The sequence below is a fragment of the Alexandromys fortis genome, unplaced genomic scaffold (assembly GCF_014885135.2).
Source record: "Alexandromys fortis isolate MF-2015 unplaced genomic scaffold, M_Fortis_MF-2015_v1.1 scaffold_222, whole genome shotgun sequence".
NCBI classification, from domain to species: domain Eukaryota; kingdom Metazoa; phylum Chordata; class Mammalia; order Rodentia; family Cricetidae; genus Alexandromys; species Alexandromys fortis.
This window is the reverse complement of record NW_026068108.1, coordinates 2,191,851-2,215,736: the sequence shown is the minus strand read 5'-3', so window position 1 is coordinate 2,215,736 and position 23,886 is coordinate 2,191,851. Positions and strand designations below refer to the sequence as shown.

General features: G+C 46.9%; 1 protein-coding gene across 1 annotated transcript in view; it reads right to left on the bottom strand.

Annotated features, from left to right (window-relative positions):
* Ptprj (protein tyrosine phosphatase receptor type J) overlaps positions 1-16,656 on the bottom strand; it is a 166,250-nt gene extending 149,594 nt beyond the window's left edge. The window contains exon 1 of the mRNA XM_050124239.1: positions 16,096-16,656. Coding sequence (XP_049980196.1) covers positions 16,096-16,347 — 252 coding nt within the window. The 5' untranslated portion in view covers positions 16,348-16,656. The remainder of the gene's footprint in view (positions 1-16,095) is intronic.
* Positions 16,657-23,886: the final 7,230 nt, after the last annotated feature.

Genomic DNA, 23,886 nt, shown 5'->3' with positions numbered 1-23,886 from the left:
GGAGGGGAGGGGAGGGGAGGGGAGGAGAGGATTCCTAAGATGTTATACTACTGAGTGGACAAGACTTCAGAGCCCCTTTTGGTGGGTTCTTCTTAACTATGATTCCATGTAGGTTCCAGAAGGTTCCATTTTGATGCCCTATATAAGACCCAACTGAATCTGGATATCTGGTTTCTCAAAATCTTCATGTGATATTAGTAAGTAATCAAGACTGAGAGTCATGGAGGCCAAATCTCTTTCAGAAACAAGGTTCAGATAGGAGCATGGCAAAGGTCGACTTGGGAGACTCAGAACTAAACATCACACATTTATCAGGTGCTAGGTCTCAGTCCTTCCTTTCCACTGCTCCCGCCCACCCTTCTCCACGTAGCACATGAATTATGTTATTCCACTTCTTAGAATTTTCCACAGCTTCACATTGTTCTTACTACGGACCTGAACTGTGCTAAGACCCAGAACTTCTGATCCTTATGACCAGCCGCACCTTCCACCCACCCCAGCTCAGCCCTGGCCCTTGGACTTCTATCACCCGTTCAGTTGTGGCTGAATTGGCCTGTCTCCCTCAGGACCTGTGACTTGCTGCAGTGTTCTTCTTTAGAGCTCCTGGCTCCTTGCCACCCAGGCCCCTCTATCTCATTATCCTGCTACATTTTCTCAGCTTTATTAATTGCCCAGATTAGCCTCAAATTCAAAATTCTCCTGCCTCAACTTTGCAAGTCTTAGAATTACAGGTACAAGCTACTGTGCCCAACATAAACTGGACATTCTTAGACAATTCCTTAAAAAATAGGATAGTTACAATTTTGTGATTTGGTGGGTGACTGTCTAGAGGGTAAGTCTTGGACATCAACTATAACCAAATTCAACAAACAGGAGTGCCACCCTGTTTCTTCCCCTGTAGCCATAACAGACATGACTAATCAATCTTAGCATTTTCTTGTTCTGAAGCAGGAAAGCCCAGAAAGTCTAAGAATCCCTTCTATTCAGGGGTCAAGCTATCACTATCAACCATTTCAAGATGGACACAAACTAGGAACCATCTGTTTTCCCTAGCTTCATGTTCCCAAGACTTTTTTTCCAACTCAGACATTCTTTGACTAGGAATCATTAACTACCCACTTGCTTGGCAATGAGCTCAGCCCGTGTGAGGCTGATCAGACCATGATTTCACATGTTCTATCCCGGAGGGCATGCTTTGCCTGATTTCCTGAATCTTGGGCTCTTTGTCCTTTCCACTTTACCAACCCCCACGCCACCCCTTGGCAGCTGCACCTCCAACATTTAATGGCCTGACCTGAGATACAACATAGAATTAGGGCAAGGCAAAGCCTTACTGTGTTCCTGGAAAACTGCACCAAAGCAGGTGCCTCTGCTATCACTGGTATTTAAAACAATAACTGGAACAGCAGACATTAACAGGGCACTTTCCTGTGCGCTAGGGGTTCACACACGTTTTCTCATGGAATGTAGATCACAATCCTCTGAGGTGTTTATTAGTCCCATTTGGCCCGCGAGAAAAGTTAGGCTTTGAAAGCTAAATAGCTGCTGATGAGTAAGAAACAGAAGAAAAGATTACACAAGAGCCATAAAGCTGGCTCTTGGCTACGTCCTCTGCCTCTGGGCACCTCATCTCTAAAATGGACGTGTTAACAGTGAAGAGAAACAAGAGGCCAGCATAGCCCATGGCAGTTAGGTGGACACCACAGAAAGATTTTCTGGAATCTGGGTAGTGTCCTGATCAAATCCGCCCAGTGTTAAGCTGGGAGGTCTCTTGGATAAATGCTGTGAACACTGAGTTCTCAGAAGGCCAACCCAGCTTTGCTGGCAGGCAGCACGGTTTACGTGGGTTCTCCCCCTGCCACATTCCTGCCACCCCCCAGTGTCACGGGCTTTGAGAGCATTCTCTCCTATCTTATGCTCTGAGGCCCCTAAACACCCTCCAGTGTCACGGGCTTTGAGAGCATTCTCTCCTATCTTATGCTCTGAAGCCCCTAAACACTCTAAAAGCTGAAGAGGGAGCTGATGTGGACAACACTTGGCAATGAAGTTCTTTGTAATGGAATCCCCCTTTAACAGCATCTATCTCCTGTGTGGGACTTGGCATGGCTGACCTCACAGCTCCTGGTTACTATGAGCCTCCCCTTTACCCCTGGATGCCCACAGCAGAGCTCAAAAACATCCTATCATATTAACACAGGCTTCCTGACCCACCCCAAGCAAGGTAGCGAAAGTATCAGTCATCCCCACTTAGCAGAGGAGGAAACTGAGGCTGGGAAGACACAGGAAAATGGAGCAGAGGCATCCAACACCAAGTGCCAAGACTCCCTCGCTGGACTCACTACAAAGACACTCCCTTGAAGGAGCATGATGCAGAAGGGAAGCCCCTTGTATAAGCTCTTACTAGTTAGCCTACTGAACTACTGGAGGGAAAGCAAGCTGATCTTCCAGCAATGGAGAAACAGTCATGCCCCAGTAGGACCATCTTACCAGGCCTTCAGAACACAGTTCTCCACCTGGATGGCCCCTCCCTCCTCAGCAGACATTGTCCATAATCTCTATAAACATTCACTGTTAGTTGTCACAACTAAGGAAGGGACACTACCGGCATCCAGAAGGCAGAAGCCTGAAATGCCACATCCTATACTAGCTGCACGAGATAGTCTTCTGAAACAAACTGTCCAACCCAACATGGTAATAGTGCTGAGGTCAAGGAGCTCTGAGCTAAAGGAAAAGAAGCCACTGACACGCACCTCAACCATAGGGCTGAGCAAGGACAAAGCCTGTTCCAAAGAAAATCCTAAGCTAATATCCCATGGACCTCTTCCTGGAGAAGTCGAAGGCTGGAGACATACCTGTGGTCAGGTGGAGACTGAAGGTCTGAGTCTCTCCCACACCCAACATGTCACCTCATGCTCCCCAGCCCCTGCCGCTGGCAATCTCCAATACTTGCTCCCCACACAGCAGGATCTGGTAGTCTCTCTAGCTAGTAAGTGCTAAGGCTGGTAGAAGTTGCTGAAGATGCCTCGGGAGCAGGACAACCCTCAGCAAGTCTTCTGTGCCATGCAACAGTCCTAGGTGTTGTGCAACAGAGGACTAGGGAGAGGTACATATATAAGACCCTGCCCATGTGCCATGATCAGGAGAAGGCACCATGCACGACCCTCTCGTTTGACCCCAGTATCTTTGTGGCCTGGTACTTCCTACCTTTTCCAAATGAATCACTTGTTCTGGGGGTTACAGTGCTTGAGCGAATGGAAAGGCCACATAGCTACAAGAAAAACATGGACCTGCATCCGTGGTGCCGTCAACACTGAAGCTCTTCCCATGTCCCTGGGACATCCTGAAGTCATGGCGTCTGTGTCGACATTCAAGCTCTATAAAATCCAAGTTCATTCACAACAGGAAGGCTGAGAACCATACACAACGCCAGTATGCCATTCTTTTGATCAGTACCAAGGCCCCCAAAAGTGAGACAGCCTTTACCTGCTTCTAGCTCTAAGATCTAAATTCCACAGCAAAGATACCCTTGTCTTCTGTGGTTCAGGGAAGCGTGTCTCTCCTTTCGTGTGCTTAGAGCACTGAACATGAGCTCACCGTCCACCTGTGGCAAGACCATTAAACCCAGCTGTCCTTGGAGACTCAGGCAGACCCTAGTCTATGTAGAGGCCCCTGCCCAGCTCACTTCTGTGCCCTAAAAGAAGGTCACAGTGGAGATATGAGCCTTGGTTTCCCACTCTGTGCTCACATAAAAGATTAAATGAGTCAAAATGTACAAAATGCTGACAATGCTTCTTATCAAATATAGTATGTGATGACTATGTATCAGAGGTCTGTTTATCTGAGTAATGTTCTGCGTGGCAAAAAGTACTCAGAAACGAACTGAAGGCTCGATCACAGGGACTAAGTAGATAAAGAAACGAGATGTAATGGCTAAGTTACCCACAAGAAAACCACTCCCTGGCAAGGAGTGTCCACACTGCATAAGCCAGCACAAAGCACCTAAAGAACAGCCGTGAACTTGTCCCTGAGGGTCACAAAGGAAGCATCTCCTCCAGACACACAGACACACACAGACACACACACACACACACACACACACTTAGCATCTACCCTATAACACAGCCACGTTTGTTTCCACAAGATTTCCAAAATGCTTTCCACTGAGTAGCAGTGACTCTTCCAGAAGAAGCCTTGTGTTTGTCTTGTGGCTGCATGGGGTACCCCTAAAGAGACATCTGCTCTAATTGCTTTAAAAATTAAAAACCAGTGGAAAGCGTAAGACACAGCACATCATGGTTGGGGGCTACACCATCTGAGTAAAGCAGGGGTGCACTGGAAACACCAGGCTCACCCTGCAAAGCTGGTCTGGGGTTAGCATGGGGAGCGCAGAGGCTGCATCAGATTTTGCTCTTTTTTTCTACTTATTGTATTAAAAATAAATAAAACAATTCTGTGTATATGTGTAGATGTGTCTTTCGAGACAGGGCTTCTCTGTATAGTCTTGGCTGTCTTGGAACTCGCTCTCAGAGATCTGCCTGCCTCTGCCTCCCAAGTGATGTGATTAGAGGTGTGCTACCACTGCCTGACCAAAAAATTAAAAGGGAAATTTTAAAAAACTGAACTGGGATAAAGAAGAAAACCACAAAAGCAAACTTTTTTCAAATATATCAATGGTACCAATTATATTCTGATTTTAAAAAAATAAAAACATAGAAGCTGAAGAGATGGCTCAGCAGTCAAGAGCACTGACCTGTGTTTGATTCCCATAACCATCCACAACTCCAGTTCCAGGAGACCCAACACCCACTGCTGGCCTCTGCAGGCATGCATCTGATGCACAGACATACATGCTAGCAAAATATGCATACATATAAGATAAAAACTAAATTAAAAATAATAAAATCTAAAATCTACAAGTAAACGAACTAGCATGTGACTGGAACCAACTTGGGAAGTGGGGTTAGAACTAACAGCCACCAGGCATCGAGACGGCTTTGGCCCAAGTCCATGCAAACCAGTCCTGGGCTGAGGGCAGCAAACCCAGTGGACCCTGGGCCACACAGTGCTGGTCACAGGCTCTCAAGATGCTCAGTTCCAGCACCCGCCAGCATGTGTGAGGATCCACAAAAGGAGGTAAACAACATTGGAACCAAAGAAGCAGGTAGTGACTGTAGTTCTCAACCAAACACAGCTGCCAAAATGCCAGGCACTGACCCATGGTTTCTTCCTCCAATATTCTCTGGCAGCACCAAACACAGGCTTTACTGGGACTCCCGAGCCTGTGCCTGCCTCAGCCCCTCTCCGTCACAGGAAACAATGATACAGTAAAGGAGGACCTTACATAGGCTCCTCTCTGGGAACACGCTCTACCTACTCACAGGGCGCCCCCCACAGTTCACACACTAACAGTTGGGTTTGGAGACCTGGAAACTTTCTGGGAAACAACCGAATCGACGGTTAAATTTTTTTACAAGCAATGTACACGCACATATGCGCACGTGTGTACTTGCTTCCCACCACCTGCAGCAGCAGCTTCACAACACAGTGCTTACCAGTAAACTCGAGGCTAAAACTCATTAAATTCATTTTTATATTCAGTTTTAAACACACTGCCTTAGGTTTTCTTTGTTTCTTTTGGGGGGGCTAGGAGCATTAGGACTGTATCTCACTCTGCAGCCCAGGCTGACAATGAACTGACAAGACTCCTGATTCACTTTCCAGGCGCTAGGATCACAGGTGAGAGCCACTATGCTTTTTTTCCACCCCCAATGCTAGGGCCTGGCACATGTGGGGCAAGTTCTACCACCGAAGTACATCACCAGGCCTTACCCTTTGCTTCCTTATGTATTGTTAAGTCAGGATCTAAGCAAGCCCTGGCTAGTTCACTATGTAGACCAGGCTGGTCCTAAGCTCAGCCTACCTCTGTCTCCAAGGGCTCAGCCTGCCTACGGTTTTTGAAACTTCACTATACATGTTTTGGAATGAATTAGTTTCAAACCACATACACACCCCTAGAATAACAGTGGCAAACTCAAAGAGACGCTGAGTGGTGATGGTTTGAGTAGACTCTTGTGTTTGGCCCATAGGGAGTAGCATTATTAGGAGGTGTGGCCCTGTTGGAGTAGGTGTGACTTAGAGGAAGTGTGTCACTGTGGAGGTGGGCTTTGAGGTCTTAGACTCTCAAGCAAGGCCTAGTGTGGCCATCTCAGTTCCTCTCCAGCACGATGTCAGACTGCACGCTGCCATGCTTCTCATCATGATGACAATGGACTGAACCTCCAAACTATAAGCCAGCCCCAATTAAATGTCTTCCTTTATAAGAGCTGTCGTCCTCATGGTGTCTCTTCACAACGATAAAATCCTAGGAAAGGTTTAATGAGTTCAGGTGTATGTAAAACCACCTATAAACTATACATTTTTTTTAATTTTAAATAGTAAGTGATGATAATGTCTCCACAAGCCGGGCGGTGGTGGCGCACGCCTTTAAGAGGCAAGCGGATCTCTGTGAGTTCAAAACCAGCCTGGTCTACAAGAGCTAGTTCCAGGACAGGTTCCAAAACCACAGAGAAACCCTGTCTCAAAAAATCAAAAAAAAAAAATAATTATAATGTTTCCGCAAAATAAAATAATCCAACATCAACGAATACGCAATGATGGGTGAGGTACTGAGCATTAGAGGAGACAGCCCAATGTCGCACAGCTAGAAGGAAGAGTGAGGCTGACCCCAAAGGCTGTGAACTGAGTTCTTGGCAGCAGCTCCCTCAATATCCCAAGTAATCTGCACACAGAACAGCCAGCAGGCTGCTCAGAAGACCCCATGACGCAGTGATGGCTCCTCTGCGGGCTAAAGGAAATGCACTGTACGCTGGCTGCCTCTGAGGAAACAGGTGGCATAGTAGGAGTCGACTGTCACGGCCACCCATCTCCCAACAGTTAAAGCCAAGGATTATGCCTTTACACTTTTCATTGGTAGCTTAAAATAACTCCTCTTGACTCCACAGAGAACATAGCCAGTGACAGGAGGTGGGCACAGCTAGAACTGGCCCAGTCACAAGGTAAAGAGAAATGCTCAAACCAAGACAAAGGGAATCCTAGTTTTTGTTTTTGTTTTTAATGGACACAGTATCCCTCTGCTCCTTTTTGGGCCAGGATCATATTGGCCATTCCTTGATTATATCCCAAGGTCACTTACCTCATATTAATTTAAATATACACACTTATCAAAAGGGAAATATAATTTAAATGGCCCTCTCAATCGTCAGTACTCCACATTTCACACTTTAATACACTCATGGGGATACGAGTGTGCACAGAATGCACACAATCTATAGCAGATTTAATCTCTTTTTGTTGGTGCTTTGTTTTGGTTTTGGAGACAGGATTTCTCTTTGTAGCCCTGGCTGTTCTGGAGCTCACTCTGTAGACCAGGCTGGCCTCAAACTCACAGAGATCCACCTGCCTCTGCCTCCCCAATGCCGGGATTAAAAGCATGAGCCACCACCACCAAGCTGGATTTAATCTCTTAAATCTAAATTAAAAGATTCTACAACATAATTTTGTTCCATCATTATGATGTTTCCTTTAACTTTAGAATCTATCTTTTGAGTAAGCACCTGAGTATTGTATAAAATGTCCGTTTACAAGGCAGAATATGATCACTTATACAACAGTCCTGAGTAAGTAGCACTGCTATTACCAATATCGTAGAGCTATGAACAACAAAAGTCAGAAATGTCAGGGACGTTCCCCAGGAACACACAGCTAGTTAGGTGATAGAATCAGGGTCCCACCTAGGCAGGCTGGCTCCAAGTTCTATGCTGTTTTATGATCTAAGATCCTAAGGAATAAGGTTGCACCTAAAACAATTGGGGAAAGCTGGTTTGCAACAGAAATGAGAGTGTAAGAACTTAATCCCTTAATTTTCAAAGAGCATGAACAAATTAATAAGAAGACAATTTTTGATATGTGTGTGCATGTGGGTGCACGGGTGCATACGTGCATGGATACATGGGTGTGTGGGTACATGTGGGTGCACGGGTGTATTTGTGCATGGATGCTTGGGTACATGTGTGCATGGATGCATGGATGCACGAGTGCATGGGTGCATGGGTGCATAGGTGCATGTGTATGTGAGGGGCAGAAGTTGAAATGGTGACTTCCACTATTTCTCGGTTTACCTTATCTTTAGAGATAAGGTTTTTCACCTAAGCCAGAGCTCACTGATTGGCTACACTGGCAAGCCAACAAGTTCTAGGTATCCACCTGCCTCCACACTGCCCCTTCCCCGAGAAATAGTTCCAGACATCTATTCAGGCTTTTACATATATTCCAGGAACCCAAACTCCTCAGGTCCTTATGTTAGCGTGCCAAGTACTTTACCAAGTGAGCCATCTCCCCAACAAGGACTTTTTTTAATGAATTGAAAGTTAATAACATCAATTAATGTCCCCCAACACAGAAAAAGATATCAACCAAATGAAAATTAAAGATACAAATAATTTTTTTTTTTTGGTTTTATTCGAGACAGAGTTTCTCTGTAGCTTTGGTTCCTGTCTTGGAACTAGCTCTTGTAGACCAGGCTGGCCTCGAACTCACAGAGATCCGCTTGCTTCTGCCTCCCGAGTGCTGGGATTAAAAGCATACGCCACCACCGCCCGGCTTACAAATAATTTTCATGGTAAAATTTTTCACCTCTCAGACTTACACATTCTTAGAAGTTTAACATTCCTCAACCCAAGACAAGGGTATGGAGAAACAGGCCTCTTCAAACCTGCATATGTGGGTCCAACTAGGCAAAAGTTTAGAAACCCATTCACTCAACAGCTCTAAGTTTAAATGAATGTCCACTTCTTCCAACTCAGCAATCCTAGGACCAGGGCTGTACCAGCAGACAACACTCCAAACTATTTACCACCTCTGCAATTTTCTTAACAACCACCTCAAGCTTCCAAAATTCCTAATTTGTTGTATTTTTCTGTGAAGGATACAAGAAATAAACATCAGGAACATTCCAGGAAGAACTGCCAGTGAGGGAGTTAGACCATGACAACAGAGGGCCCGTTATGTCTGCACACCAGGCAGTTAGTCAGAAAAATGGGCCTATACAGGTAAAAAATGACATGATCATCAAAATAATTGAATAAATTTAAAAGGTACAGAGCATGACAGGAACATAATATGCCCTATAAGTAGTTTTTAATGGGTCAGCGAGACAGATCTAGGTAAAGGCACTTGCCGCCTAGCCTGATCATCTGAGTTTGAGCCCCAGTACTCACATGAAAAAGAAACAATTCTCTAACTGTCACACATGCTCCATGGTAAACCCCCCACACACATCTCGCGCTCATGCCCTCTCTCTCTCTAACACATGCACACACTTAAATAAAAATTTAGTGGTTTTAGGGAGATGCTGGGGCTCCAACCAGGGCCTGCTGTGTAGGCAAAGGCCCTACACTAAGCTGCATCTCCAGCCCATGAAGCAGTTTCTAGAAGTCAGCATGAGACACGGCGTGTAGTTCAGCCAGTCCCAAATTCACTATTTGGTTGAGAATGAAGAACTTATGATCAATCTGCCTCTCCATACTTTGTTCATCACGAGAAACAACTTTTTCCCTACAAGAATATCCATCTTTGTCAGGCATGTAGTGCACACCTTTAAATCCAGCACTCCAGAAGCTAAGACAGGGACATATCTGTGAATTCAAGGCCAGACAGAGCTACACAGTGAGACCCACCTCAAAAAGAAAACTCCATTTTTGAAAAGGACTGATAGTTTTCTAAGCTTATAGTGGTCCCAAGTTACCATGGAGGAGACATTCCGAGACTCCCAGTCGATGCCTCAAGCCACAAACAGCACTGACCCCCACATGTATTATATAGAATGTTCTTCCTATCTGACATACCTATAATAAAATGAGTTATAGATAGATGCAGTAAGATATTAGCAACTAATAAAAAATAGAAAGTTATAACAATACATTCTAACAAGAATTATGTGGTTGCTCTCTTAAAATATTCTATTCACTATTTCTAGCCTCAGTTGAGCACAGGTAACCGAAACCTCAGAAACCACAGAAGGTCTACTGTACACTGGTTTACACTGGAGGCTCTTTGACCTGGGCTTCAGAGGTGATTTTTAGAGGCTAAGGGTTAGAGATGTAGCTCAGAGGAGAGTGCTTGCTCATACATCAGAGGCCCTGGGTTCCAGCCCATCGCCACAGAAAGGAGGGGAATCCACTCTGAGGAGCTCATCTAAAGCTGGGTGTGGCGAGCATGGATGGTGGGCACGCCTTTAATCCCAGCACTGCGGAGGCAGCAGTAAGGCCCCTTACACTACGATGCACCATGAGATCTGGTTTCAAGAACCTACTAGAGGGTCTACAAAACTTCTCAAATGTGACGAGAAATTGCCCCGTGGACTCATCCCTTTAGGAAAGAGATTCTCCCTTCTACTAAGGGCCTTATTACCTGTCACCAAAAATGACAAAGAATATTGCTCTAAAGCCCATGCAGTACTAACTTTTAATATTTACTCAGCTACTCAGAAGGCATGAAATTCTACTGGGCTGGCCCCTGGCACATCTACCCAGAAAAACAAGCACCCCACTCCTGCCCTGGAGAAGCAGCTAGTTTGTGACATCATAACGGCATTGTCTGCCCAAGCCTCAGAAATGGCAGCAGGACAGCTTCCCTCTAAGAGGAAGAAGGAAAAGTGGAACTGAAAATTATTTGCATGTCTAAAATTAGATCTTCTGTGGGGGCTGCATGCCCTCCCGCCACCACTACCACCAACCCCAGCATTTCCATGCCATGGAAAGTCTGAGACAATAGGATGGCTACAGCTGTCACTAATAAGGAAGTAATAACAAGTTTCCTACACTCCTGTCCTCTGAGGGGTCACTAGAAAAGTCACCGGCAAGCCAGCCCTACTAGATGGTGATAAGCCCACTGTAGACTTTGCTGGTCAGAGATTTCTGACTCTTCCAGGGGCCTCCACCCAGCGACTCTCTGCCCCTCCTCGCTGTTCCCTCTCCGGTCCATCCAGCGCCAGCTCTTTCTCTGAAGGAAGAACAAGGCTGCCACACCGCCAACATCACCACTGTGGCTAGATACCTGGTGGCTAGATACCTGGTGGCGAGCTAAATCATGTCCCACCTTCACAGTTCATAAGAGAGCAGGCTCTTCTTCCGCAGGAAGGCTTTACTCAGGGACTGGCCCCCAAATTAAGCATTTGTCACCTGTGTAATTTCACAAAATCCACCTCAGACATGATCATTTATTCAGACTGCTTCCTCAGGTTCACTATTAAATTTAAGCAAATTTCCTTACCATGACTCCATATGCAGCCTAGTCTGACTAGAAACATGGGCTTGATACAGTCACAAATACTGTTTCACTAACTAAAATAATTCCTAACATATTAAAAACAAAAACTTCTTCAGAAACATTTGACAAATATTTGTTCTAGAAACTAATGACTTGAAGCCCCCTTTCTTCCCTTCCCATCCTGCAATCCCCCCCCCCCCCCCCCCATACAAAAGCAGCAGCCACTGCCAGCAAATGGTCAGCTTTAGGATTCACTTGACAGTCTTTCTGTCTTACTTGACTCCTCCACCACCCGGCTAGGCAGGAAGTATTAGTTCCACTTCCCAGATAAGGAAATGAAGAGCTGTAGTGGTGACTGGCTTGCCTACAGTTCACGCAGTTCCTGAGTGGCAGAGTAAAACCCATACCCAGACTCACCCATTGCAGTTTGCTCACACCAAGGCAGGGGTGCCTTTGCATACAGACTCAGACTCCAAAGAAACCTAAGTAGCCAAGAGGAGCCTGAAGGTGTTAATTCCACATGGTTTGGAACACAAAGAATACAAAATAACGCTCTGCCCTATCAAGACCGAGGGCCCACAAGCCTGTCTCTTGCCTCTGGCATAGGTGCTCAGTTCCATACTGAAAACCTTGAGGGCGCAGGCTTTCTACAGCAAGGACAATAAACTGGGACAATGGAGACCTGGCTCTACTTAGGACTCTTTGAGAGCTGTGAGCTTCAGCTTTCTCACAAAATAAGAACAGGAGTAACAGCCACCACCAGAACTTCTGAAATGTCAAGTGAGATAACGCATTAAGAATGCCCAAATGCTACACCTGCCACACCTAATGCTAACTATTAATTATAATATTATCGGGGGCATGATGTTAGAAGGGAAATACACAGAAAATTGCATCTTATCCTGCACTCAAAATAATTCCCCTGGCCAAGAAGTGAATGAGCTAAGAAGCAATTACTTATGATGCACTGGCCAAAGCCAGGTTACAGCCATCCAGAAACTCGGCCTCAGCCTCAAGCATTACTTTTAGGAGCTAAATAACCTCTTTGCTGACCAAAATTGCTCACTCTGGAGCCAGGATTCTCTCTGCTCAGGAAAGTATGGTTATTCCTGGTCATCTTTGTCCAGGGGCTGAACTTGAATTGAGCCCAAAGTCAGAGACTAACCATAAACCAATTTGCTCAGTTTCCTTAAACTGTCTGCAAACAAAACAGACTTTGGGTTTCCCTTTGTTGTTCTGAAGCAAGAGGAAAATAAAATCACTCCTGTGAGAAGTTCAAAAACAGTTTTAAGAGGAGCCAAAATATTTAGTGTGTGCGCTCTGGTTAAAGCAGGAAAGAAACCAGGCTGATAGACTAGCCACAATACAGAAAGATTTAAGTTTATCATCCATCAAGAAAGCAAGAAAACAAGACAAAGCAAAAGGGAACCCTGGAAGACCAACCAACTGACTACCAGTTGTTTCTGTTTTGTTTCCATTATTATTATTATTACTCCTGCTGCTGCTAATACTACTACTATTTTGAAGCAGACTGCTGTCGAGCAGGGCTCTCAAGAGGGAAAGGAGAGCTCACTTTCCCACATTGCCTAACACATACGTAAACCCTAACTGTGTAAAGTGCAGTCTGAAAGGGATGGTTGACACAGCACACCACGGACGTCCGCCCTAGAGTCTTGGGCTGAGAGAGGGAGGGAGTGAAATGCCAGTTTCAAAAACGGCTTTTCTGGGCCTACTAAGTACTGAGCCTTCTGGCATCTCGGTTCTCCCATTTCCACACACTGTCCTCATTAGTGTCCAAACAAAGCTGGGTCTTTTCTGTGACCTCTCTTTTTTCCCCACTTTAATAAGAATAAAAACAATCAACTATTAGAGAGGTCTTCAAATATATTCCCTCTTATTTCCTACACAAATGATTTCAAAAAATATCTCAAATCTGGCTGACTTTTAAAGATTTATTATTTTTATTTTATTGATGTGTACATGTGTCTAACTATGTAACTGTCTGCCACGTATGTGTGGGTGCCTGTGGAGATCAAAGGGAAAGTCAGAGCCCCTGGAGCTCGAGTTGGTTGAGAGCCTGGCCTAATGGACTCAATTTGTAAGCAGTCTGGGGCATACACAGCAACACAGCACTGCACCCACAGTGAAAACACAGCCAAAAATACTAGGCACAGGTTGTCACTCAACCTGTGGAGGAGGTCGAGCTGCCTTCAAAACCTGGAGCTAACCAAGCATGGTGATGCACAACTTTAATCTCAAAACTGGAGAGGCAGAGGCAGGTAGATTTCTGTGAGTTCAAGGACAACCTAGTCCGTATAATGAGTTCTACCAGAGAGGGTCTGGGTACATATATATTTTTTTCTATCAGAGTAATACACACATGTATGAATGCATACACCTGTACTCACACTGAGCCTCTGACCTATCACTCCATCAGACAGGGTGGTAGCCAGCAAGCCCCATAGTATGTGGGTCCCTGGCACACATGACCACAAGCCACATTTCAGAGTACCAAGAATTTGAACTCAAGTCCTCACGCTTGTGCAGCAAGAGCTCTTACTCAATGCCCCGTCATCCCAGCCCATGAAACTGCCTTTGAGTCAGTTCTAAAGGGCATTGACTTGGAAATGAAAACGCAACTCAGTGGCAGAGCACATATGAGCACATTCCCCAGCCTGGGCTCCAACCCCAACACCACAAGAGGGAGAGGGTACCAATTCCCTATCAAAATGAGACTGCTGAGTGTGGGCTTTCGGGGATACTTCTTCATAAAACCTTTGACATTTCCTATTTTGTAATAAATCCAAAAACGAGACTATGAAGACAGTGCTCTTGAGTTTCTACAGAACAAACTACAGAGGAAGGAAATAACCAAACACAAGGCAAGGAAAGAGCAGCAATCTGCTACTGAAACAAGGAAGGCTTGAGCAAGAAATAAATTTACCCAAGATACTTTTTGCTAATTCAAGCACAGCTTACAATTTCTATAGTTGAAACAAAAGTAATATATATACCAAATGTAAAGGGAAATGTAAACCAAATGCTTCTATAGTATCAACTTTAGTATAAGAGAATATCAAGACAGGGATCCCTGAGAGGCAGGGGCAAACAAACCTCAATGAGGCTGAAGTCACCCTATTCTACATACTGAATTCCTGGGAAAGGAGGGCTGGAGAGCACTTCAAGTACAAATCAGTTCTTTAACCTCAAAGACTGCTGCACAGGATGAAGACAGCCCATACACACTGTTCTTAACGCTAATTCCATCTGGTAAAGCATTAGCTGAAAAGTGAATTTTTGATGTTTGCAAAATTCTTTCAGGAACTATCCAATTGAAGCCCTACAAACAATTCTACCAAGCAATGGCGTGACCCCTCCCCATTTCCATTCTACAGAGGCTTTTCACTGCAGATGAAAGGGGGGGGGGCAGATTCAAGGTTGATGCTTCACTTGACACTGCACTCTTGTCACACCCACTCAGTAAGAACTATTTGCTCGGGCTCACGCCACCTTCCAGGCCTCCTTGGGACCTGTGCAAATCCTGCGAGAAACTATAAGTGACTTGCTGAGAGTGAAGGCAGCCCCCAGAGTCAGGCTCCCTTCTTCTGCCTGCCTGTTTTGCTGCCAAGTGCGTGTGTTTCCTCTCAGACAATCCCGCGTGTGTGAAGCCTGGTTCCATCCCCAGTCAATACCTCATTTGTGTTTCACTATCTGGTTGCAGCTGGTATCTATAAAGTTAGTGAGATTTTCATTAGCAAAAATCAAGACAAGAGCATCCTCCAGGTCACTTTCCACTGCAGATTTCAAGACCACAGCCAGCTCCCAGAAGACTGTGAGGCAGAAGTCGCTTGCTCAGCTCCCGAAGCACCGGCTGGGTGATTCCACTCTTTCACTTCTCTCCCTCAGTTCCCTATCTGCTAAATGGGAATATCCCCCAACTGCCCTGCATCACCTCCCCGCCCCCCATGGAATTACCACAGAAAGGAGAGATTCCATATTCCAGGCGCAACATTATCGAAAGAGTGAAACGAGAAAAAAAAAATAGTTCAGAGAGGAGGGGGTTAGCTAGCCCCCACAAAGCAAGAATACACAACTAGAAAAGCCAGTACCATCTCCGGCGTGATGATGAGAACAAGGCCGGCAGCGTCAAGAAACGCCTTTGAGCGGCCACCCTGGCAGGGCTGGGAACTTGCGCCACAAACAGCGCCCTCCACCCCGAGGTCCCGCGCTTCGCCCACCGCCCGATGCCCTGCGCCAGGCCCTGTCCCCGAGCACCGGGCCACCGCCACTGCCCTTCCGCCCAAGCCCTCGGGCCCCTTCAAGGCAGGTCGGAGGTCGGCCTCGGTTCGGCCAGGCCGGCCCTGCTCCGCATCCTCAGCCCTCCGCAAACACGCCCCCTCCGGCCCGGCGGCCGCGCGAGCTGGGCCGCGCTTGCCAGATGTGACCAGCTCTAGCAAAGGCCGGGCCACTGCCGCCTGCAGCCCACGCAGGGGCTTCCACAGCGAGTCCATCCGGCACCGCGGGAACACCCGGGGGGCCCCAGGATCCCGCCCTCCCCCTGGCACCCGGCAGCAGGGGAAGGGGCTCGGTGGCGGGAGCCGGAGGCCGGCCAAGATCCCACCAGCCCCCTCCAGGAGGCGGGCTCCCAGCACCGCGATCCACAACACCCTACCGGTTAATCCTCGAGCGGGTGACACAGGGGCAGGTGCAGGGGATGCCAGTCCGGCCCGCGTCCTCCCTCCACACGCCCAGGCCCACCCGAAGGCTTACCTGGTCCAGGCTTAGCAACAGCAGCAGCGGCAGCAGCGCCCAGCGGAGCCCGGGTGAGCGCGGGGGTGGCCGCGTCTCCAGCGCCGCAGGCTTCATGCCCTGCGCACCCTGGAACGTGCCCTGGACGCGCCCCGCCGTGTGCCCGAAGCCGGGCGCCCTCGTCTCCGCCTCCAGCCGCCGCCTCCGCCTCCTTCTCCGCCAGCCAGTCCGCCTAGTCCCCGCTCCGCCCGCCCCGGGCTTCCCCGGGGACATGGCAGCGGCGGCGGCGGCCACACAGCGGAGCCTAGCGCGCCTGGCGGGGAGCGGCTGCGTCCCTAGACACTCCGGGGCTTCGCGGGGCGGAGCAAACGACGCCCACCCCCCGCGCGTGGCGCCCGGCTCGCGGCTCGCGCGGCCCCGGCTGCTCCCTCTGCCTCCTCCGCGCGTCAGGAGGCTCGGGCTGCAGGGAGCCGCGCCGAGCGCTCGGCCCCCTCTCCTCCCCTCCCTCTCTGAATATTCATCGCTTCCTCCCGCTCGGGCGGGCCGGGCGGCTGCAGTGCTCCACGGCCCCTCGCCGCCCTCTCGCCGTGGCCCCCGCCCCCAGCAAGCTGGCGGCGGGCGGGGAGTGGGCGGTGGCGGGCCCGGTACACGCTCTAGCGTCTCCCCTCCCGCGGCCAGAGGAAGCGCCCCCTCCCTGCCCGCCTAGCCCTCCCACATTCCTGGGACTCGGGACCCGGGACGCAGCTCCACACAGTTCCAGAGCCACTAGCCAAAGCTTCTGGGTAACACGGACTTCCCAGGCTGACACTCGCTCCTTGGCCCAGGTTGAGTGTGCCTCTTGCCCAGGTGACAGCCATGCTTGCTTCTAGACCGCAATCTGGTGAAGCCTGGCCCGTGGGTGGGCTTTGGGAGAAGAGTGGGTGAACCCCGAAAGTATTGGAAGCACACCATGCATTCTGTTCTCTCCCCAGACACTGGGCCAGCACACAAGCTGGTCCAGTGATTAAAGCCCCAGCTGTGGCATATGGCAAACCCAGCTGTGCTATATCTACTAGCTGTGTAATCCTAGTTGTGTGACCTGGAGAGAGATGCTTCACCTCTCTGGACCACCCTTTGCTCCCGTATACAATGAAGATACTACTGGTACCTGTCTACAGAGACTTGGCTAGCGATTTAATGAGATCACGGGTAAAGTCGCAAAGAGGGTGGGATACAGAATGAGCCCATCTGGCAGCTGTCATCACAAAACCTGATCTGAAAGGAGTTACAGAGTACCACGGATATTGCTACTGTGCCCAGGTTCACAAGAGGAAACTGAAGAAGCAATGAGGCAATAGCAAACCAAGGCAAGCTACGAAGCGAAAAGTTGATTCCAACCAAGGCAGGAGGTGACACTTGAGCTGGGTTTTGAAGGGTGTTGGGTTTCACCAGGCAGATAGAGGGGAGCAGTATGGCAGGAAGTGGGAGCAACTTGGGCGAGGGGGGGAGGAGCGGGGGAACGGAGGGGGGGGGGCGCAGAGGGCAGATGCTTCAGCCAAGGCCTTCTAAGAAACAGCAATAGGAAGCTGAGCATTCTATTCGGGGAAACTTGAGTGACAAAGATAATAAAATGAGTCTAGTCTGAGAACTGCAGTGTAGACCACCAGGTGTCCAATCTGTCCACACAGAGAGACAGGTAAAAGAGGGAACTGGACGGCTCCTGTCCTTTTGTGCTTTGCATCTGATTTCACGCTCAGGAGGAATTATCTTCCTCCCGTCTCACCCTTCTTGAGGCAGAAACAAGTGCTAAACCAGGAAATGGTGACGCACACTTTTAATCCCAGCACTCGGGAAGCAGAGGCAGGCAGAGCTCTGTGAGTTTGAGGCCAGCCTGGTTTACAAGAGCTAGTTCCAGAACAGGCTCAAAAGTTACCGAGAAACCCTGTCTCGAAAAACCAAAATAAATAAACAAATAAAGTCACTAGTGTCAGATGGACTCACACTTTTAATCCCAACACTCAGGAGACAGAGGCAGGTGGAACTAAATTTGAGGATGACCTGGTCTACACAATGAGTTTTGGGACAGCCAGGGCAACATTATAGAGAAAGCCTGTCTCAAAAACAAACAGAGAAGCCTTCATGTCCACGGTGCACAGAGCAAAGGAATTCTAGTGATGCTAGGTCTGTATGCTGCCCCTGTCCTCCCAGTCTCTGTACACCCTTCTCAGTTGCCACAGAGTCACATCTGGGATCTGCAAAGAGCTGAGGGAACTCCTGCATGCACTGTGATTTCCTCCTGGGTAAGATGTATGCCCCCACTTAAGAGGTAGTCACCGCTTGAGAATGAACAGCCTTTTCAGAGAAGAAGTTAATTTATGCATAATAAATGAATCCCAATGGACTGATGCTCTGAGAAATGACCCCTGAACAGAGATAGTTGTAAATCCTGTGTAGTCAGGACCTCATCTCCTCTCTCTACTCCATGCCATCTTGTTGAGTGCTCTGCCCTCAGCAGGTGCTGGATCTTTGTGCAAATATGTGGTTACCTGGTGGGAACATGGATTCTCTGCAAAGACAAACTAGGGAAAAAAAATCATTCCCTCCACAAAAGGATGTCACGTGACTGGTCTCTTGAGCAGCTAGAATATCCCAGTGAACCATAGCTTTCTATGCTTAATTCTATTTAACTAAAGTTTTGTGTTTGTGGAGTTGTTTTGTTTTTAAAAGCCCAAACTGTCCCCAAACTCCATGTATACCTGAGGATGACCTTGAACTTCTGATCTTCCTCCCTCTACCTCTTGAGTGCTAGCTAGGATTAGAGACTTGCACCACCACACACCAATTCATGCAGTGCTGAGGAGTGAGCTCACAGCTTCGTGCATGCTAGGCAAGCACGCTCCAGACTGAACTAGATCCCTCTCATTTATTTGATTACCTTCTTCATGGAGTCTAAGTAAGCCACTCAAAGACAGGAACTGTGTCTTGTCCGTCACTATATTCACAGCATATAGCAGTTATATTTACTTACTTAGGTGTGTGCCTTTGAATAGCAAAATAAGACACGAATGTGTACCTTTACCACACACACAAAGATTATATTTGCAAAATAGCTTTTCAGGAATAAATCTATACAAAGCTCAATATATATTTGCCTCAAGAATATAAGTATAATAATATTTGACCTTTTTTCTATCATTTCTCCACACAAAAGTTAAAGTTCTATTGATTATAGGGACAGGCACACAAAAATGCCAAAAAAAAAAAAAAAAAAAGAGGGATACATTCCCCAAGTTGCCTGATAGGAGTCATGGTGGAGCCCCAGGGTGGGTGTGCCTGGGTCTTTCCTTAAACTCTAAAGTATGATACCAGGAGTTCGTATTCTCAACCAGCTATTTGGGCAATTCTTGCTGTCAAACATGCTTAGAAAATTCTATAAAGTTACCTGTGTCATGTCTCTGATAATTATATACAAAGAGATATACAGATGGATAATAGATAACTAGATAGATACAAGTTCAGTTACTTATGCGAGATCACGCAGCTGCATATGATAAAACCAGGAACTAAAACCATTTCTTGGCACTCTGCCATAGTACTTCACCTCTTGGTATTTGCAGCTAAGAGTTGACGTCAAGTGCTCATGCATAGTCTGTAACTGTTTCATTACATTCTCAAACCTCAGTTTCCCACCAATTTTAGAATAAGAGACAGAATCCGTGACTCTCCACTTCACACACACACACACACACACACACACACACACACACACACACCAAGAACCAGGCAGAAAAAGACAAGTCCTTACCACAAGTCTGCCTCCCAGCAGGAGGCAGGCCTGCTGGGCACCAGCCTCAAACCAGCTCACCAGCCCAATAGGGAGTCCATCCAGCCTGGCAACCCTCTGTGTACTTTAAAAGCCACCATGAGCAAACCATTCTCCAAGGCCCTCCTAAGCAGAATGGAATGTTTCTTGAGACTGATTAGCTAATGCTGCAGGCATGGCTGTCCTGAGACCTTCCTGCCTCACTAACTTGAATGGGAAGGGAGACTTTAAAAAAAAAAAATCTTTGTAAAGAGAAAGAAAGCAGGGGGAAGCACTTTATCTTCATAATAGTAACAGGATATTTCTGTGGACTAACAACTGGGTTGTGGTTAGAATGCCAGTTTGTTCATCAGACCTCAGTTCCTCCCTCAATAAAGCCTGAATAACCTGCCCAAGCTTACAACCTGAGAATGCCTTGACCTTTCTGTTTCTGACTTCAAGCATTTGCATCATTAAGCATTTTCCTAATTCTTTACTCAAGCGCAGCTTCCCCTTGCCGTGTGAGTGTGTGTGTGTGCACGTGCATGTGTGTATGCATGTGTGTGAGCGTATGTGTGTGCACATGTGTGCATGTGTGTGTGCGCACGTGTGCGTATGCATGTGTGTGTGCCTGCACACATGTGTGTGTGTGACATAGAAAACAAAGTTTGACTTCCTAAGAGATATACTTTTCAGTGCAGCCCCCTAAGGGTGTTGGAGAGACAGCTGTTGCTTTCAAGGGTCTTAGCACTTCCATGACAGATACCCACCATGACAAGCCCACTTGCTTCTCTGTCCCCAGCCCACCTCCAAAGCTAGTAGGGCCCACTTTAAGCTCCCATTGAGCCCAGGACCTTCACGTCCTGGCAGGAGAGACTCAAGGTTCCTGGTTTTGGTATTCCTAGAAAGAGGAAGTAACAAGAAAACTCAGAGCCTAAAGGACAAGTACCTTTTCTTGTCCAAGGCTTGTGTGGTGGTTTGAGTAAGAATGTCCCTATAGGCACACAGGTTTGAATACCAGGTGTTTCTTGTCCTGCCTGGTCCCGCAGTCACTTTTAGAATAACCATTTAGAGGCTTAATATTAATTACATTCTAGTTGGCCTATTAGCTCAGGCTTATTATTAACTAGCTCTTACAACTTAAATTAACTCATTTCTATTATATTTTACCATGATACTCGTGGCTTGTTACCTCACATCTTGCTTCTCTGGTGGCTACTGGCATCTCCCTTGACTCTGCCTTCTTTCTCCTTGTATCTGTTTGAATTTCCCACCTAGCTACATTCTCTCCTACCATGGGCCAAAGAAGCTTCTTTATTAACCAATGGTAATAAAACATGTTCACAGTATACAGAGGGGAATCCCACATCAACCAGGGGTCTCAATTTTTAAAAGAATTAGAGAGTGTGTCTTTGTTGGAGGAAGTGTGTCACTAGGGGTCGGGGGGAGTGGGCTCTGAGGTTTCAAAAGCCCACACCAAGCCCAGGATGTCTTTCTCTTCCTGCTACCTTCAGCTTGGGATGTAGAACTCTCAGCAACCATGTCTGCCTGTGTGCTGCCATGTTCCCTGCCACTGACAACAACAGACTAAACCTGAAACTTTCAATGCTTTCCTTTGTAAGAGTTGCTGTGGTCATGGTGTCTCGTCACAGCAACAGAACACTGAGACAACTTGAGCACCACTGACGACATATGCTCAGAAATGGCAGGCAGACGGGAGAATGCGCAGGAGCTTACTGAGGAATATCCCCCCCAAACAAAAGCAGACCTAAGAGATGTAAAGACTAGAAAAGGCAAGTGGGTTCAGGTCCAGAAGTCTTCCACTCCCCTCTTTTCCAAATTGAAAATAAAATATAATTACATTGTGCTAGATATGTAGGATAGCTAGATCTCAAAAATTGGGATAAAAAATAATCTGCAATAATTACTGATAGAGAAGTACCCTACAAACTAAAAAAATAAAGATAGATACATAATAGATAGAGAAATTATAGGTACAATATAGCTCAATTATACATATAAATTATATAATTAGACAGACAGACAAACTGACAGATAGATGTATAGGCTTTGCCTTTTAGGAACCAAATACTGGAGGTACAGGCATTGATTCTTGCAAAGAGTCAGCTGCTTATTTCAAATTCTGCCATGTCTCAATCATGTGATTCTGGGCACATAGGTTCTCTTTGCTCCAATATCTTTATCTATCAGTGAGGATGCTGGTGTTGATAATCCCTCTTCTTCAGAATTGCATTAAAATAGCTAAAGCACTTATAATGTTTCCTAGAATAAAGTAAGTATCACAAACATGCTTCCAATTATTAAAATCTCTTTTTTGGAAGATCTGGAGCAGATAATAGAATAAGAAGAATGTGTCTTTTGGACCAGATGGACCTAGATCAAATGCTATATATTGATCACAGGTGGCACACACCCAAAATCCCAGCACTTGGGGGTGGGGGGGAGGGAGCAGAGACAAGTGGATTTCTCAGAATTCTAAGCCAGCCATGTCTACAAAGTGAGTTCCAGGCCAGCCAGGGTTACACAATAAGATCCTGTCTTGAGGGGGGTCAGGGGAGAATCAGTCAAGATGGGCTAGGTTATACTGTAGCAACAAACAACTTCCCAAATCTCAAGACAATAAGCATAATGTCTTATCTTCATGACATGTCCACCTCGGGTCGACTGAGGGTCACTCTTCATATCATCCTCCCTCAGCTCAAGACCCTCCTGCTCGGGCAACCATTATCTGGAACATTGCCAATTGCTCCAGCAAAGGGACAGAGAGGCTTAGAGGGTCTTATGGTTTGGCTCTTATATGTCCTTCAAAGGCTAAAGGACTGCACACCAGCCTGTGTTGTCCTTGAGAGATGTAGACCTTTACAAGACAGAGCCTAATGACTGGAGTAAGGCCACTGGGACATGCCATCAAAGGGAACACTGAGATTGTTGATGCCATGAGATGAATATGTCTCCTTCACCTCATGCTTAGGTCATATCACGTTACTTGGCCCTGCCACAAGCCCAAAGCAAAAAGGCCAAGTGACTATAGACTAGAACCTCTGCAACTGAAAGACAAAATGTGCCTGACCTCTCTATAAGCTGATTATCTCATTGTCATGACCACAGATAGCAGACTAAACTCAAACAGAGTCAGCAATCAAGTGCTATCTCCTGGAAGTGACGTCCATTTTACTCTCAAGAACCAGTGTTGAAAGTCCAGTTCTTTCCACCAGAAAGCAGAGATGGATATGTCCTGAGAGCGGGAACAGCCCTAGAAATCTGTCAAAAAGGCAGAATCCACACTTTAAGAAGCTACATAATAGGTTTGCTTTTTATAATTTATTTTAACTGTATTTTATGCGCATTGGTGTAAAGGTATACACACAGTTGTGAGCTACCATGTGAGTGCTAGGAATTGAACCCGGATCCTCTGGAAAAGCAGACTGTGCTCTTAACCATTGAGCCATCTCTCCAGCCCCTGCACAGTAGGTTTTAATAAATATACAAGTCTGAGAAGGACTGGCCAAGTCCACTGGCGGCAGGGCAGCAGCTTGCCTAGGCTGTGTCTCCTAGGTCTTGTCACCCTTCAGTTAACATGCCCGTTTCTGTAGACACTGAGCTCAGGACCCTGCAGTGAGAAGCACACGGTGACACTGATGCAGTTACCTTCCCCCACTCACATTCTGGGAAATACTGAGTTATTTCTCTCTGGAAGTTTCAGGAGTTGGTTGGATGGTTGTTTTGTTTTGAGACAGGTTCTCTGTAGCTCAGGCTGACCTAGATCTCATTCTATAGACTAGGTCAAGCTTCAAACTCATGGCAATCCTCTTGAATGCTGGGATTACAAGTATGAATCACACGCCCAGCTTGAAGGTTTTTATGTTCGTGTGTATATGGATGTATATACATGTTCAGGTGCGTGTGCACATGTGTGCATATGTCTGTGGAGGCAACAGGGCAATCTCAGATGTCATTCTTTCTCAGGAGTCATTGATCTGATTTTTTTGAGACAGTCTCTTAGTGGCCTG